Raw genomic sequence first — 18,715 nt, 5'->3', positions numbered from 1 at the left:
GAAATCCTGCAAAGAATGAAATAACCTAAAATTATAATACGGGAATATTATAACATGAGGAAAGCAAACAAAGGGGCTGCTATAACAGCATTATTTAACTAACATTGTTTTTTAAATCTGGGGACTGTTAGTAAAATAAATTTAAGAAGCAGATTTTTTTTATTACTTGCTAGAGATTGAAATTCATTGCTGCTGGGTGGGAGAGGCAGGCACACAATTAAATTAGTGCTGGGAGGAATATGTGGCCTGAGGAAAAACTCGCAGTGGCCCCTTTTGGCATTTAATGGTTGGGGGAAAAAAATCCCTTTTCATTTGAGGCAGTTTTACAGCCTAATTTTTAATAATAACTATTATTATAATTATTACTCGCTAATTGCCTGTCAAGAATGATGGATTTCAGGGAGTGTTTACATGGCCCCCCTTGCTCCCCACTCACCCTTCAGAACCATGTAAAGACTCCCTGCTCTGCTGCCACTTTCTCTTCCAGTCTTCGGTGTAGGGGCTCCCTCCCACTGCCTGCCTCTGCCTCTCAGCGAGGCTTCCCCCCGCCTCCCCTTCCCACACTGCTCCCCTCTCTCTCTCCCTCCCTCCCCTCCACCACCCCGTCCCACTGCTGGCTGTTATCGCGGCTGGGCAGCAGGGAGGCACTGCCACAGTGACCCTCCCCGCTTCCCTCCCTTCCTTCCTTTCCTGCTGCCCAGCCCCGACAACAGGTGACACCATGACCCCCTCTTTGCCCCCCCATCCCACTTCCCTTCATCCCTCACTGCCTGCCATCTCCCCCTCCCTGCCAGCTGTTCTGGAGGGCTTCGAGGACAGGCAGTGAGGGGACACTGCCACCATGACCTCCCCCTTTGCCCTCAGGCAGGGAGGCATGGGGTAGCCCTGCTGCTCAGGCGTCCAGGGAGTGTTTGCCACTGCCACAAACTTCCCCAGCAGTAGCTCAAACTTGGGCCCATGCAGCCAGTCGCCACCCGCCCTCTCAGCAGCACATGCACAGTTGGTCAAAAGCATTACGGACAGACGCACAGACAGACTAAGCCCCATATATATATATATATATATATATATATATATAGCAGGCTCACCTTTCAGAGCTTGAGTTGAGTCCCAGGCTTGAGATCCTGCTGTTTTGAGTGGTGGACCCCATCCACCAATCAGGAGGTAGCGGGATAAATCAGGTCTGGGAGAAGAGCTCCCCAAGACCTGATTGAAGACTGTAAACTGTCAGGTCTGGAAGACTTCAGGGGCGGAGCCCTGGAGCGTATAGAAGGAGCTGCTTGCCCAGCACAAGGGGCAGATGCAGCGAATGACTCGAGAAGAGTGGAGCCAAGAAAAGCTAGGGAGCTCTCCCTTAGTGGGCAATAGGCCCAAGGCTCCTGAAGCTGCCACTGGAGGAGCAGCCTTGGGAGTGGTGCGAGACCACTTGGGCTGTTGACGGCACACAGGGACAGTACACAGAGACCTGGCCCTGGGAGTGGTGTGAGACTGCTCGGGCCCATCACGGTGCATGGTTCACCAGCTTGAGCCTGCAACCCTGGCAGGGCCTTGGGGGCCTCAGTGATGTGGCTCAGGCCCCATCTCCCCGCAAGTGGCCAGGTCCCACAGTGTGCAGGGCGGTGCATGGACCCAAGACTTGGGAGCCAGGGATCAGGGAGTAGTGGAGGCTGCCTGGGTTAGCCACCCAGTGTGAGGACAGACGGACAGAGCATGAAGGGCCTGGCGTGTGCTAAAAGAGCCCTTGGTGCCAAAGCCAAGGCACAGGGAAATAGTAGTGCTGCAGCATGAGGCCCAGCACCCAGAAGCCAGCAGCAGTGGTGCAGCAGCTGAGAAGAGCTGAGCCCTCAGTGCCCAGAGCAGGGCACAGGGTGGGGAGGAGCCCAGTGGTATGGGAGAGTCCTGGAGAGGTGCTCCAGCAGAGGAGACCCCATTGAGCTGTACCTTGACCTCCGCCACCTGAGGGAGCATGAGTCATTGGGCCTTTGGGTCCCACAGGGGAAAGACGTTTGGAGCAGGCAAACCCAGAGAAGGGGCTGGGTGAGCAGCCCCCTCCCCCACCTAGTCAAGGCCCTAAGGGGAGGGGGGCCCCTGGTGCTTCCTGGACACCACCCCCAGGGGACTCCATTGGAAGAAGGACTATCTCTTGCCATGGGTCAGGGACTATATTAAGGAATAGATGTTATTAAGATTGTTCATGTTTGCTCCTTATATTTTGTAATTGAAATGTTGTATTGTGATGTAAATAGTGTTATTTAGGGTTTGATCTTGGTTATTGGTTAATGTTCACTGTGTAAATATATGTATATGATATTTATTTTTATGTTTATGTATATTATAACTCAATAAATTGTATATAGTTAAGAACTCTGGCCTTGGGCTAACTCTATAGAGGAAAGAGGGATCTGCTCAAAATTCTGGCATCCCTCTCACAGCACCCCCTCCTGCCCACCCATCCCATCCCATCCGTTTGAGAATAGGGCACACCCTTGGGTGTACCCGGGTTACATATATAATTATAACTATTGTGAATTGGCAGATATAGTCTTTTCTTTCTAAAACAAGGACACACAGCCAGGCATATTGAAATGTTGGCCCAATTTACAGCTGTAGGTCAATTTTCAAGCATAAGTCTGGAGAAAAGTATGTTGTTTCCCCATATGTAATTAATTTATACTATGGTTCCATTGGCAGACTGTAGCAGCCACATGCTTTGGGACTTGAAATTTGACAGGCTTAGGGATATGCTTTTTTCTGTTCCTGTAAATATTCTGTCAAACTATAGGTCTTTGAGAAATTGTAGATCCCACATGCTCAGCAGAGATTTCATAAAATTTGCAGCTAAATTCTTTGAAGATTCTGACTGCATTCAGCACACTCCACCCTTTCTATAATCCGGTGTGTGTAACAGGAGTGCCTTCCTCATCACCTGCAGTGTGGTGCATGCTTATGCCATGCAACTGGTCAGAACATGTTCTAATTTCTATAGGTCACAGCAATGCTTACTATGATCTCAGATAAAAAATGTGCTAAGTGTCCCATACAACAAGGCCCTTTTTCTGTTAGTTCAAATGATAGAGGACAGTGCTGTGTATCTTAAGATCCTGGCCTTGGAAAGAAATATGTGAATCCTCATTTCCTATAAATAAGCATTGTACTATTTTTTGGCAGGGTTGGGAGTGGGAGGTGCAGTTCAGCATTTACAAAGAAATACAATAGAACAATTTTTCTGATGAAAAGAACTCAGAAAGACAATATAGATAGAATGCGTTTAATACGATTCCTATTTGCAATTTATGGGTTTATCTTGTGAATTATATTTGTACACCTAAAAGGGATAATTGTTGAAAGGATCTCAAGGTACCTCAGGATGTTTTGGCAGCCTGGTTGGGAATCACTGGACTACAAGATTAGCTGCTATTTTTCTCCTAGGCCTCACTCAGCGACCAGGATATACTTGTTCTGGGGATGAATCAGGGCTGTGTAGTGAATGAAGCTGTTATTAATAGGACATCTGCCTTATTTATTGCAGAAGTTCAAAAGTGTATTGTCAATGAGACAGTGAATTATAGAAAGAGAAAGGATGGTCTTCTGATTAAAATGGTTGAATGCTAATGAATTGGGTCAGAACTTGTGATAGAGGAGACATATTTTATTAGACCAACTACATAGTTGCAAAAATATATATATATATTTGCAGGCTTTGGGGCACACTCACCCTTCTTCAGACATAGGAGAATGCAAAAATTGTAAAATTTCTCCCATGGAAATGAAAATTCATATTTCACAGGAGAACTGAAGGCATAGTAAGATATCTTGGTTGGCAAAGTTAATGTTGTGCTAATTATTCTCAGGTAAAAGTTAGAGCAGTCTGTTTTACCTCAAAGTTGTCTGATGGCAAGCAGGATGTTGAATTGTGTTTCCTTCTGGTTATTATGATTCACAGGAGGATGGGGTGATGGAATGCTTTCCTGGGCAAGGAATTTCTCTTGTGTTGAGGCAGCTTTGTGCTCTGTGAACATGCACATTTTAGCTCGAAAACAAAGCCAGCAGCAAGGGTGTCAGCTTTCAGGTTTCTGAGTGTTGAATTTAGCTTCCTTCTTGTAAAATTATGAAGTTTTCATTTCAGAAGCGGCTAAATTCAATATCTTCCATGTTTCAGGGACACAGGTTGTAGCCATATTGGTCTACAGACAAAAAGGAATCAGGCAAAAGGAATCAGAATGAATTGGGCTGTATTCCTGCCCCTGCATGCTTCTGTCACAGTTCCTACATGATACCAGGCAAGTCACTGACTGTTTACAAGTAGATTCCTTGCTTTCTTTCTGAGAGACCTGGTGACCCTTTTACACAAAAGCTAAGCACTCTGAAGTACAACTGAGGTCAATCGTAACTCTGCTTGGATCATGTAAAGTGTTATAAAATGCCAAATAATCAGAAATATCAGACTGTAGCTTCTCAAATTGGGCAAATTTTGGCTTTAATCTTAGTGTCACTATTCCCCATGTCTAAAATGTATCTGATAACATTCCTTCATCTCATAAAGATGTTGTGAAAGTATAGTCATTACTTATTGAAAAATGGAGATATTGTACCTTAGAATATCCTATGAGGAATATGATAATTCTGTATTCAGTTGAGGGTTCGGAGAGTGTACAGCAAATACGTCTAGTGGCTAGAAATTAGAGCTTTTTAAAGCTTTGGGTGCTGATTCGATTCGGAGGAGATTCGGCCCAATTCGGCGGCCAAATCTCTGAATCTGAATCAAATCGGGAGACCATTAAAAAGGTCCGAATCAATTTGAAGCTCTCTGAATTGATTCAGAAAAGATTCGGAGAGTTTCAGAGAGATTCAGGCAGTCCCTGCTTGCTGCTGCAGGGAGCTAGACCTGGACTCTGTGCCAGTAAGTAGGGGGCGGGAGGGGACCAGGGGGGACCCCCACTAGGCCCCATCTCCAGCCCCACTGAGTGCCTCCCTCCACCCCCAATTCAAATCACCAAATCAAATCACTGCCCTCCACATTGGCCGAAACTGAAGTGAAACTGAAGCGGTTTCTCACGGGCCTACTAGAAATTGATGAGGACAAAGAGGAATATTGGATAGCTACTCATTTAATAACCATCATCCATTCTGCATCTGAAAAGGTCATGAGAACAAACAGAATGAGATCATGTAATATATATATATATATAATGCATAATGTAACAACGGGTTACAAATAAATTGGCAAGGACAGCCTTCATTCTTTTAACGTAGACCTTCTGGATATAATATATACATATATAACTCCGAGGTATCAGTGGCATGAAAAATAGTTGCGTGTTGCTCACAGTATAAACAGACATAAAATGTCTGAAATTTACAGTTGTTTCTTTCTCTTACTCTGTCTCTGTCTTTCTCTTTTTTTGTCTCATTGGTATTCAATACTACTTCAGAGTGTCATGGTAACGGTAGTCTTTAGATAGCAGCTACAAATTCTGCCAGTGTGAACAAGAATTAGAGTTAAATAATGGAGGTTCACTGTAGGTTTCAGCCAATAATTGGTTCACAATGGTACCACAGAAATCACTGAAAGACTGCAATCACCTTCAGATTAAAAATAGAATATACTATTGGATCTTGGACTAACAGTCTAATTATTTAACTTAGGAAACTGTCATACTGGCTTGCCAACTTTTTATTTATGAAAGCAAATATTCATAAATTATATCTATTTTACCAATTATTCTGTGCCCATGGGTGATAGTTGAAGAATACAACATTACAGCATGCAAAATACTTTGAAACTATATTGTGTTAGTGTTAAGATATGGGTTGCCGCAAACTCTGAAGTGCAACTATATTTTGATCAACATAAAATATTTTCTGTGGATGCTCATTCAACCTTTTAATTAATTTGATTTCATTCTATTTGCTCCCTGCTAGTTTTTAGCCTTATTCAGAAAGCAGTAAAACAAGTTTTATTTTAGGCACAAATATGTAAGTCCCGTAAGTGCCTACTTAAGCATAAGTATGAGCTTTAGTACTTTGCTGAATACAGATGGATTTAAGCAAATGCTTAAATGCTTTGCTGAACTGAGGCCTTGTGAATATTCTAGTAAGCAAGTTTGCTAGAGGAATATTCAGACTGTGAATTTTAACTGAACATCAGGGAATATGTTTGAAAGCATGTTTATAGTCACTTCCCTTCAGCATTTACATCAGAGGCCTGAGTAGTTCTATACATTTTAACTAGTTATTCTCATTTAAACCAGTGATTCTTAAATGAGTACCGCGAGTTCCTTTCCAGGGTGTCATGCAGTATTAGCATGGTTGGGTGTTCAAACATGCATGATTTACAAGATAAATACAGAGATTTCAAAAAGGAATCCATAGCGTCAAAATTATTCTGACTTGTTGTAGTCTTTTTGAGTATTTTGCAACAGAATTGCTTTATTATTTTTTTGCAGTTAAAAGAATGAAAGAAAGCCATGAACTGGCATTTTCTGAAGGATACCCTGAGTATAATGAGGGGTGCCTTTGAGTTTAAAAACGGTTGAAAACCACTGATCTAAATAGTGAACACACATATACCTTGAGATTTTAATAGCCAGTTAAGTAGTTTGAAGTTGAATGAATGAAATGCAAAGCAAGAACAATTTGCAGAAATTATTTGAACAATTCTAAATGAAAACTAAATTAGAGAAAGTTGTGATTTGTCCCTGGATATGTCATGATTAAAGGAAAATGTGAAATATGTCCATTACATGCTTTAGACAAGTGAAGCATGTCGCTATAATTATTTCCTGGAGCTTTGTGGTTGTGCTGCTAGGGTTGGCTGTTTTGCCTGACATCTGAAATAATGTAAACTGAAAGTGCATCATACATTTTAATCCCACATTTGCATTCATTTCATCACAGGTGTTTCAGCCCAGCTCACCAGTACACGGCTACGCAGAAACACCTCCGTGGGAACGCCCTTTTGGATGGCACCTGAGGTGGGCAAAATATTCTCTTTATAATGTATGTTATATCCATTTGTTGCAATGAATATTTTTTGTTTTAATAGTTCATTACCTCAAGGAAATGATACCTTCAATACCCAGAAAGTAGCATTTACTGATTCCTGGTTAGTTTGGTTTTCATTTCCTTCCAAACCTTTTGCTCTCATGCGATGTGATGAAGAGTTAGACAAATTAAATTCCTTTAATAATTGGAGCTGTACTATCTTCTATTAAATTCTATGTGACTTTCCTAGAAGTTATAAACTAATCTTTGATTAATTTAGAACAATGTATGTCATTCTAATAAAATCTTATTTGTTTTATCCGTATTAATTTTAAATCCTTAAATGCATAGTTGAAGTCCAGCACAGTGGAAGACACTCAGCTCAGCTGGTTTAGCATCTGCCTTGTTGGAGATCTAAATCTTCAAACTTCATTACCTTTTTTTTAATCCACCCCTTGCCCACTTCTGACTCTGGAGAGGTTTCACTAAAATGCGGAGGGGCCAGGTCACTTGCGGATTGCAAAGTTCTGGAATTAATCTGATCATTTCCACATGCTTTTATATAGGGTGGATAGTGCACGCTAGGGCTGTGCAAAGTTTTGGGTGCTGATTCAATTCAGAGGAGATTCAGCCCAATTCGGTGGCCGAATCTCCAAATCTGAATTGAATTGGGAGACCAATAAAAAGGTCTGAATCGATTCAAAGCTCTCTGAATCAATTTGGAAAAGATTCAGAGAGCTTTGGAGATTTGGGCAATCTCCGCTCGCTGCCGCAGGGAGCTGGACTCCGTGCCAGTAAGTAGGGGGTTGGGGGGGGGAAGGGGACCACGGGGAGACCTCTGCCAGGCCCCATCCCCTGCCTGCTCCCCCAGCCCCCCTGAGTGCTTCCGACGTCAGCAGCTGGTGAGTGTGGGGCTTCTTTTTTTAAAGATCCAAGATGCTGGGGCTGGGAGGGGCAGCCATTGATGGGGGTGGGAGAGTGGGCAGGGGATGGGGCCTGCTTGATTTGGAGATTTGGCCAATTTGGCGGTGGCCAAATCTCTGAATCAGATTAGGCCAAATCGATTTGGGGCAGTGATTCAAATCACCAAATTGAATCACTGTCCCCCAAATCAGCCAAATCTGAATCCGAAGTGAATACTAGCTGCTTTGCACAGGCCTAGTGCATGCATCGATATTTTCCCACATATTTGCAGTTGGTTTGTGATGAGATGCCCATATTCCCTTGCATACAGTAGTTACAGGACTGAGAAAAGGGATACCATTTTTCTTTAGCTGGTTAAATAAGGGTGTTTGGAGGATTTTTTTTTCCTAATCTGTTTGCACAGTTCTGAAAGTAGTTATATTGTAGGGACACTGAGCATTGGGAAGGTGTATACAAAGAACAGTTCACAGCTAATGTACTATCATTGTGTGGTATCAACAATTAGAAGTCAGAATGTTCATATTGAAATGATACTCTGATATTGAAAAGAAAATTTAAATGAACAAGGATGCTAGTGTCCATGGAACTTACTGCATGCAAAATAAAGGCCTGGACAGATAGTACCTTTACACCTATATAACTCGTGTCAGTTTTATAAACTCAAGGTACACATTAGAAAATGTCAGCTCTTAATTTTCACTTTTTTTTTTTCTTTTTACACTAGAAATATAATAGAGCAATTTTTCTGTTGCAAAAAACTCAGAAAGACGACACATATAGAATGCATTTAACACTATGGATTCCTATTTGAAATCTCTGGGTTTATTTTGTGAATCTTGTTAAAATTATACCATGATTTGGAGCATTTACTGCATCCTGGATAACTCCATACAGTAGGTAGCTATTAAAATAACTTTGCCTTAAGCAAATGGCTACTCAGGGTTAATCTGCAAAAACATGATTCCTGCACTGTTGTAACTTACAGTGGCGTAGAATTACCCCTGATTCTTTCAGAAGCAATGGAATGAAATTGCCCTGGTGCAAAAGTTTTTTTTCATCTGTCTGCTTCCTTAATTATACCAATGTAAGAGTGCTGTCCATCAAGGCCCTGAGTGTCGATAATAGCAATAACAGCAGATAGGAGCGGAAGCTAATGACATTTTTTGATACATCTGTGTTTTACAGATTCCAAATTATGTTTCTTCTCAGCATAGTTCATGTATGTTACTTCAGGGCAACTTGCCCTGAGTCATACAGCAACATCTCAGGAAGGAAAGCAAGAACTCTGACTCTATGCCTTGTAGAAAGATAGTTTGCTGAGTTATTCTGAAGTCCGGGCAAAGCTGGCACCTTGGAGACTAACTGGTTCAGAAAGTCATAAGCTTTTATAGTTAGCATCAGATGGAATAGACTGTTGCTTGTGAAAGCTTATGTCTTTCTGAACTGTTAGTCCTATGCCCTTGTCACTTAAGTTGCACTGGGTCTGGCAGAAAAGCCTGTGTCAAAATGTCCTGAATAATAGGACACTCTTCAGTACCTTTTCTACCTATATTTATTTCTTTGTCCGCTAGGGTCCAGCAAGAGCAGCTGTATCTTGTCTGGCCTTTCAGTAGATTGATTATGCTTTTAGTGTGTCTGTCTTTGTGAGCCCACTGACAGGCTAAAAGAGAAATGGATGAAATCCCAGACTTCGTATAGGACTCAGCCATGTCTTTTTTAGTCCTTAGACTACACTGTGTATATGAAGATAGTCAGCTAAAGACAGATCATCTCAAATCAACTTTTAGATGGCACTGATATGACACAATATTGCATAGTTCAAAGCAGTCAAAGAAATGCATTTTCTGTAGAACCAGGAATGATCACCACGGGGAAATCATTCCTTACCAAAACTGAATGCACTGCCCTTTGAAAGAGCACCAGGCATGGGTACAGCAAGTCTTTTATTCTGCACAGTGATGTCTTCAGTTACTCAAGTCAGGGAGTGACACATTCATCCCCCACAGCTGAATTGTCCTCTAGAACAAATGCAGCAACAACAACAAATTCCCAAACAGCCTGATTGCTTCTTGCAAATGAGATGAAAGGGAAAGATCAATGAATACAGATTTTTTTTTTAAATGTATGTCAGTAAGATGAATAGCAAAGTACTGAAAGCTTTGGATTGCACAGAATTATGTTATAATGCAATGACATGATATCCAATGACAAGGTCATACTACTAAAGTGGTTGTTATAAGTGTTCTGTAATTTATAGGCGACAAACTTAGCTTTCTGGCAGAATATTACTAAAGATCTTTACCAGACAAATCAAGAGTTACTAGGAGCCAGAAATGGAAAATGAGCTAGTATCTTACCTTCTTCATTCGTTTTTCTATTGTTTTACTTATTTGCTTTGCCAAAATTGCTTTCACAAGCAAAAATTAAACTGGCTACTGTTTGTCTGTCTCCACTCTCTCAGTGGTACTTAGCACAGAGTTTTTAGTATTTTGATACCTTGGATTTTAGCTTAAACCAACTATTTGTTCTTAATTTGCCTATTTTTGTTATTATTCTGGTTTAGTTTTAGCCTCTCTGGCATATTTATATTGCTCCAGGGATTGCAATATAACTAGAATCCTAGTCTCAGATTTTACAGATATTTTTCTTAAAATTTATGAGTGTTAAACCAACTCACTGGGCCCCCAACACCTAAGTTATTCAAGATACTTCTTCACTGACATAGGTGTAGGCCTCTGTGGCATAAGTACATGCAATTAAGATAAAGCAATAAACTCTGGAATAGTTTGCTCTGAAGTTAATTGTCCTGGGTGCAGTGTCTACGCATGCATGTAGGACAGCAGCAATTTGAGTTGGGGCAGAGCAGGCTGCCAAAATGCTACTGAAGCCCCCTAGGCCACCCTGAGTTAGAGATGCCTCTGATTGGTTGCTGGATGCTGTCTTAGACCAAATAACTGACATAATGCACCTGGCCAAAAGGCTACCCAGAGCCTTTATTTATATTGTCCTACCTTTTATGGATTTAGAAAACTTGAATTTATTGTTATAATAAAAGTAAACTAATAGCTCTACATTTGCATTGATTGCACGCTAGAAAATAGCTGTGACATTGTTCCCATAAGTAACAATGAATAGTATAAGGAGTATGTGCTTTATAAATGGAAAGCTGGGAAATGAAAATAAACCATAAGAAGCCCGCACAATGACAATTAGACTGTGAAGTATAGAGAGGTTTATTTCTTTGAACAAAATACTAAGTACAAACAGTGACCTGCAAAAGAAATATAATACACCTTTCCAACATCAGAACTCTCCAAACCTCTTGGATAAGGATTATGCTTTGTATCTAAGCAAACAGAGAGGCCTATACCTGCCAGCAAACAGTTTTGGATATAGTCCAAACATTTGCTTCTTTTAAAAATGTTTGCACTCCCATCTATTTTTCTTTCTTTTGCTAAATAAAGCTGATTGCAGCCAGCATGGAAATGAACCTGCTGTAACTAATCTAAAAAGTGATCTTGCACTGCCTCACAAAGAATGGTTGATATTTTACCATCTCCATAACAACCAGTTTACGTCACAAGAGAAACAAGACACCTTAGTAACCACTGTGCCATCATTATTTATAATGGGACCTTAGCTAAAGACATTCTAAAATCTGTACAGACCATACATTCTAACATGGCTGGGGCTTATGATGACAACATATTTTTTATTAAATTCAAATTATTGAATTTGTAATGTTTTCTATGAATAAGTGCAATCAGGGATTGAAATTATACTCATAGTTCCCTCTCACTATGATTTTCTGGTGAGGAAAATAATTTTCCTCTGAACAAGAATGCACAGGAAAAAAATAGATTATTTTGGGATCACTGCTCTGAAAATACGGTTATACCTCTGTAACTGAAAGTCGTCATTAGGTACATACCACATCAGCCCAGGAGCACACTTAAATTTCCCTTTTCCAAGTAGCCAATCCAGCCCCCAAATAATTATTATAAATGTGCTTCTAGTTACCTGAATGTTTGAGCTACTAGGCAGGCATATATAAATTTGCAAACTAGCTGCACCATTATAATATTGCTAGAACTAGCATTTAAATTACAAATTTCCCAAGACTCGTGTACTTAGCAGATTATGGCTTTGTTGTGTTTGTACAAATGATTTATTAATAGTGCTTCTGATATCATGTTTGCATTCCTTTTTGGACTGTTTTTGTGCTATTGGTGCTTCTATGTTGTACATCCAAATTTTTCTATGAAAAATGAAAATCTAGAATTCTAAGGACTTGAAAAAGTCATAGCTTTTTTAGATGGTGGTTTTTAACTTTTTAAGAAATGTTTTCAAAATGAGCCTATGGCAAGATTAGTGAAAGGCAAAGGAAACTGGTAAAGTAAGAAAAAGGCATAGAAAGGCAAAAAAAGGTATCATATATTTTTGTTTTCTATATCTAAGTTTTTGATGTATAGGGGAAGATATGGAGAGGGGAAAAACAGCTTGAAACACCAGGACAAAGAGAAAAATGATAATAATAATAATCAAAGAATTTAAAAGCATACAACCTGGAAAAAATCTGGAATTTGGATTATCATTATTATTTGTAATGCCTAGGAATATTAGCCATGGGCTGGGACCCATCGTGCTTGATGTTGTACAGAAATGGAACAAAAATAGTACTTGTCTCAAGAACCTTATACTTGTCCCAAGAGTCAACAGGTAGATACAGACAGACAGGGCAGTACAAGGGAATAATGAGACAGTATGTGACCCAAGAGGAGAAGGACCTGGATGTACTTGTGAATGCCAGGGTGGCAGTGAGTGGCCACTGTGATGCAATTTTTAAAAAAGTCAGTACAGTCCTATACAGCTTCAGGAAATATATTTCCAGTAGATATAGGGAAGTACTAGTGCCATTGTGCAAGGCATGGATGAAACTTCAGCTGGAAGGCTAGATACAGTTCTGGAGTCTCATATGCAAGAAAGATGAATTGAAATTAGAACAGGTGCAGAGAAGGATTACTAATATGACCAGAGGAATGGAAAGTCTATCTTAGGATTTAGGACTTAAACACTTGTGTAACCTAGCAAAATGAAGGCTGAAAGGGGATAGGGTCACTGTTTATAAGCATGTCAGGAGAGTGAACATTAGGAAGGAAAATACATTAATTAAGTTAAGGGGCAACGCTGGTGCAAGAACCAATGGGAGTGAATTGGCCATGAGGAAATGTGGGCTGAAAATTAGAAGAAAATTTCTAATTACCAGAGCAGTCATGCTCTGGAGCAGCTTCTTGGTTAGATGGAACTGCTTTGAAGATGGAACTGTTAAGCTTATGAAAGAAAATCTGTGCTGTGGTGCTTGGAATCCCAGGGGCTGGATATGTGGACCTAGTAAGTCCTCTCCTGTCTATCTACTTGTGTGCTTGTTGGTCAGCATGATAGAAAGCAGCCAACTGGTGGGACTGAGTGTCACAAATTGGCTGTCAGGTGTCTCCAGGACCAACCTGCTTGCTTACAAGGAACAGACAAGCTACTTGTTCTGCTGCTTATCTACAAGGAATAGATTAAGATTTGCCCCTGGGACAACTTCTTATCCCCACAAACCTTAGTTCCACCTGTCCTTAGACCAGATGTTGCAGCCTCAAGAGGGGAAACTTTATCAGCTTTGTCAGAAATCTCACCCTTGGCTTCTGTAAAAATATACATCCCCTCTTCTGCGGAAGAAGCAATTGCTTCATCCCTTGAAATGTGTCTGCCATTGTTTGAGGCTCTCACTTCTCACTCCTGTGTACCCACCAGGGATTGGCCTCCTCCCTGCTCTCATAGTAAACCAGGTGTTCTGTCTGGAAAGTGGACGTGACAGCAATACATTTTATTTGGGATAAATATCTATGCATGGAACAAGGGAAAGCCCCATCATTTCTGCTTTGGGATGAAGTCATGAAACTGAGATATTTCTAATGTGATTTGTCCTGATAACCACTATAATAGCAGCAGGCAAATGGCAAAAAAGAGAGATCAATGCACATGATGGGTTTAACCAAAACAGAGTTGGAAAGTGAAAGTGGGGAATAAGTGTAAGGATAGTTAGGCTGTAGGGAAGCTGCTGAAGAACTCAGAAAGAAAGGAGTATACTTAAGAAAACAAATTTCAAGGTAGACTCATCTAAAAGTGATCATTGACTATTATGGTAATTGATTATAATAATTTCACACTAAATACTGGCAGGTACCGATACTGGCATGTACAAATGCTGGCAACAAATGACTCTATGATCAGTTCAGCTGCAGCAGAATAGATACCATGGTTATTTTATATGTACTAGTTGCCAGTTAAAAAAGTTACCTAAAATCTGCCTCAACTGTCCCTGAAATAAAAGCTGGAGAGTCCAGGCAGGAGGAATCAGGTCTGAATCCTTCAAAGTCCTTGTTCCTAGTTCTGGAACTGGAATTGAAGTTCAGGTTCTCAGGTACCTGATGAGGGTCACTTAAAAACAGACTGAGCTTTTATACTTTACTGATAACCATCAGGCAATGATAGTGTTGCATGCAGCCTGATTACTAGGATTTCCAATGAAATCTTGTACCATAGAAATGTATCATGTGGATTCCATGAGAAACATCAAGTTTAAATCCTGATTCTACTTCTTTGCCTAACTTCAGTGGGACCAGGACTTCATAATAGTTATTTGAAGTAGCATTAACATCAGCTTACCCAGAGAAAGTAGTATTGTGTCAGGCTGCCCCAGTGACAGCAGAATGCTTTCCTTCCCTCTGCTGAAACATGCACATTTCCACAGATTAAATTCACTGCTTCAGAGTATGAGAGCATACTTCGAGTACAACATTACAACAGCATTTGCCTGTTTCGAGACACTCAGGTTCTCTGAAAACTGGAACAATGAGAAAATATTTGCCGGGTGTCCTATTTTAGTATCAGGCTATCTCTCTGCATACCAGACAAATTGCACTGGTGCAAAATGTTGTTTACATACATATATTTGAAAATTCATTAAAGCAAGGGTCCAATTCTGCAAAACTTCACAAGAACACTTCCACCAAAGTCGATATTCAGATTCAAGTCCTGATGCTTGCTCCAATAACGAAGTTTTCTTTTGCCAGATTTAATTTTCAGTCAAGTTTCTTTTCTCAACTGCTAAACTACATTAACTCTAAAAAAAACAAACAAACCAAGATTTGCAATGAAAATTCCATTAGAGAGGGAACTTGGCACCTTTGGTTATAATATATCTTATTCTCAGTATGGAAACACCAATTCCCAATCCACATTACAAAACTCTGTTTATTTGAAGTTTGTCCTACATTTTAATCTTAAAATTATTTCTAAATAAACTTATACAATGCAAACATTCCTATTTTCTGCATATTTTATTTACTATTCTCTTGCCCACATCGTGGGAGTAAAGGTCAGCTTCAGGTTAATAGCCTTAGGTCTCTCTGCTTAAACTGGTTAATTACAATGAGCTATTTTCATATGGCTATTTTGACTGTGCACTTCAGTGCCATCTAAATATGAAATGTTTCTGGTCATGAATTCTGATTACTATAATAAACTCCATGAATCCATGTGGCAAAGTGAAACAAACTGGAGAGAAATCAAAAAAATCAGAAATATAAAAACATTTTGTTTTCTTTTTGTTGTCTGGAAATTTTTTAAATTTGTCTCGTGTATTATAATACAAAAATAAATCTAAGGGGAAAATGTGTACACTCTACCTTTTATAAGGGAAGTTTTTCACATGTGCATTTATACCACATAATAAATGTGTAGTAAATATTTTACATTATTAATTGCACAATGTATTATTACTGAATGGGCTCTTGGTGTGGGGAAGGGAGTGTATTTTTATCGATAGGTTACCTTCATAAGTCACCTAAGATCTGGACCGCATTGTACTGAATTACATTTTGAGATGCAGTCCCTGTCCTGAAGACTTTACAGTCTATGTCAAGGGGTGTCAAAGATATGACAGGCAGAGCCATTTCACCTCACCTGCAGTGCTCCAAGGGATTCTGGGGTGGAGTGAGTGGAGACAGGGCCTGCTGCTGAATTCCCAGCTACAGAGTCCAACTGGAGGGATGTGTTAGTGCAGAGGGATGAGTGATGGCTGCAAGAACCCTCTGCTTCCACTCTCCCTGTTGCCACTGTCTGGCCCATCACTGCCACCAGGTCCAGATCTGAGGTTCCTCTGGATCTGGCCTAGGGGTCTGAGTGAGTTTGATACCCCTGGTCTATACATACAAGACTAAGAAGGGGAGGGGAAACCGAGGGAAGTTAAATGACCTAGGTAGGACTAGATGACTCTAGAGATCCCTCTGATTCTATGATTTATTCCAAGTCAAATGGCAAGTCAGCATTAGAACTGAGTCTTCCTGCTTCCAAGTCTTTTTAAATAGCCTCACATGGATAAACTAATTGTGGCTTCCTCTGAGTCATCACTGTATTAGAGTTGACTCATATGATTTTGATAAAAGGATGCTATTGGGGACACAGATGTTTTTAGGAAGTGGATAAGAAATTAAGCAGACTTGAGAAATTTCAGCTTTTCCCTTGGCTTTACTTTTATTAAAAGCAGATTAAAGCTGCAATAAGTTGCAGGAGAAAAGAATGCTTAAAGCAATGTAATAGAATTCAGAAAGTTATATTTTGAAGTTATATCTAAGGATGTGCCTTCAGAAATTATACTTACCTCTCAGCACAGCATCTGAGAGAGGCTAAAAATGCACTGGGCAACACCAGTTCTGCTGTGTTGAGGGAAGTGTCTGAAAAAGTATATTATCTCACCCTTTGCCTGCAGAAAAGCTGACAGCATGACAGGGAGGCATAAAAAGAGGAGGGGGGAGGGTTTGAAGTGAGGTGGGGGAAAGCCCAGCACTTCTGGCAATTGCTGGCAGTTATGTGGATCCAGTGACCACAATCCCCTGTGTAGGGATTTGCAGGAGCTGCAGATGCTATTCCAGTCTAGCTGAAGCAGCAGCTATGGAGGGCTAATAAAACATCCCTGCAGTGTGAAGCTTTCCTTACTTGCTGTGCCCCCAAGCCTAGTTCTCTGCATAAAGTGTGTTTGCTTGAGATGCTGGTGTTGGTTCTTTATTCCTTTACAAAATGGAAGGTCAGGATGTGTATTTATTCTATATTGGCATATTACTCAAAAATGAACCTTCAGGTCAGTAGGTGACAGATGTTGGTTACTTTGGGGACATACTACTTGAGGTTACTCAAGCTATCAGTTTTAGCTTGTCAAAACTGAGTTCCTTAGTAGAGTAATTAAATATTAAAAAGTAATCAATAATAGGAATTGTAACAAAATTAAACAATATATATATTATACATCTATAACAATGTAATAGTTCACTGATAATTTTTTTAAATGGTGATCTTTCTATATGGAGCTGAAAGCTATCAGTAAGGAATTGGGAGCCATAAATAAGAAATAAAGAACAAAATTTGGCTTTATATTTGTTTTGGCTTCCTGCAGGCTGCATGTATATGAAAGAAAAAAATTCACCTTGGTTTGTCTGTACCAGAGATCCCAATATTGCTAAATATCTAGGGGGATGAATTAGTGAGATATTTTTATAAATGTCCCTGGTGTCTATGGGGCATTTTCATTTATCTTCTAAGTGAGCTTAAATGCAAATGTCATGTGGAACAGAGTATCTTTGCTGTTTTATTTTGTTTGACTTGCAGAGGTAGCAGTTTTTCTTTCCTTGCAGCAAGGGTAACAGTTTTGCACCACATTCATTTTTCATTCACTGTGATCTGCTTTCAGCATTGTGCTTACACACGCCCTAAGCTGCTTAGCTAGTGACGTCAGCTGAGTACAGTACCGCCTTTCCTCAGGAGTGTCAACCCTTTTAAATCCAAGACTCCTTCCTGCTGGTGGGTCAGCAGTGCTAATTGTATAGTGCTTGTCTCCAGCTAGCAGAGCCTCACAGTTATAATCATTCTGCTTTATGTTATGTGCCAGCAGCTATGCTTTTCTACATGTGTTGTATACACTGAAGCCAAGACAAGAATAACTCTAAATCATCCTAGGCAAACCTTAAAAGCACTTGTTGTTTCAGTTTCTGCTAAAGACACCTATAGATGCTTCTGTCATCTTATCCCCAAATTAGCTAAACCACAGCATGCATAACAACTCCTCTACTGTATATTCCTGTATCTTAGGGTTACTCTACATGTGCAGGTAAATGCATGGTGGGATCTAATGCACGTTTCACACAATCAGGCCTCCTGCCATGCCACACGTGCGTGACAGGAGGCACAATTGCGGGATCACACATTAGATCCCATTGTGCCTCATTGCTGGTGCAAGGAGAGCCTGATCCCCCAAGAAGAAGTAAGCTTCCATGGCTGGGAGCCCCTTCAGCTGATAGGACTCCAAGCCCCAGGGGTACCCCACACATCCCCCAGGCTAGGAGATCAAAAGAGAACTCTGCAGCTGCTGGGATTGAGAGACCCACAGCTTTGGACTGGGTCCACCAGTGCCCCACAGCTGCCAGGAGCCAGACACCTGCAGCTGCCAGATCAGAGAGTCCGTTCAGCTGCAGGACTTCCAGCCCCAGCTGTGCATGTGGACCCCAGCAGTTGTAACCCCAGTCAGATGCAGCTGGAGCTCCCAGCCAAAGGAGCAGACCCTGCTACATGTGCAAATTAAAGCTGGATAGCAGCCAGCTATAAAGTTATTACTAGGGACCTACCTAATTTGTGGTGGCTGCCTGCTGATTTCACAGACAGAACACAGAGCAACCTCCCCTGTCAGCTTCCCTGCCCCAGTACCCTG

The 18,715-nt window shown here is 40.8% G+C and overlaps 1 protein-coding gene across 1 annotated transcript in view; it reads left to right on the top strand.

Moving 5' to 3' along the window:
- The window catches only part of MYO3B (myosin IIIB), a 367,182-nt gene that overhangs the window by 12,124 nt on the left and 336,343 nt on the right, over nt 1–18,715 (top strand). Inside the window, exon 5 of the mRNA XM_059726270.1 lies at nt 6,898–6,974. Coding sequence (XP_059582253.1) covers nt 6,898–6,974 — 77 coding nt within the window. The remainder of the gene's footprint in view (nt 1–6,897; nt 6,975–18,715) is intronic.

Source organism: Alligator mississippiensis, chromosome 4 (assembly GCF_030867095.1).
Source record: "Alligator mississippiensis isolate rAllMis1 chromosome 4, rAllMis1, whole genome shotgun sequence".
NCBI lineage: Eukaryota > Metazoa > Chordata > Crocodylia > Alligatoridae > Alligator > Alligator mississippiensis.
This window is presented reverse-complemented; position numbering and strand designations above follow the sequence as displayed.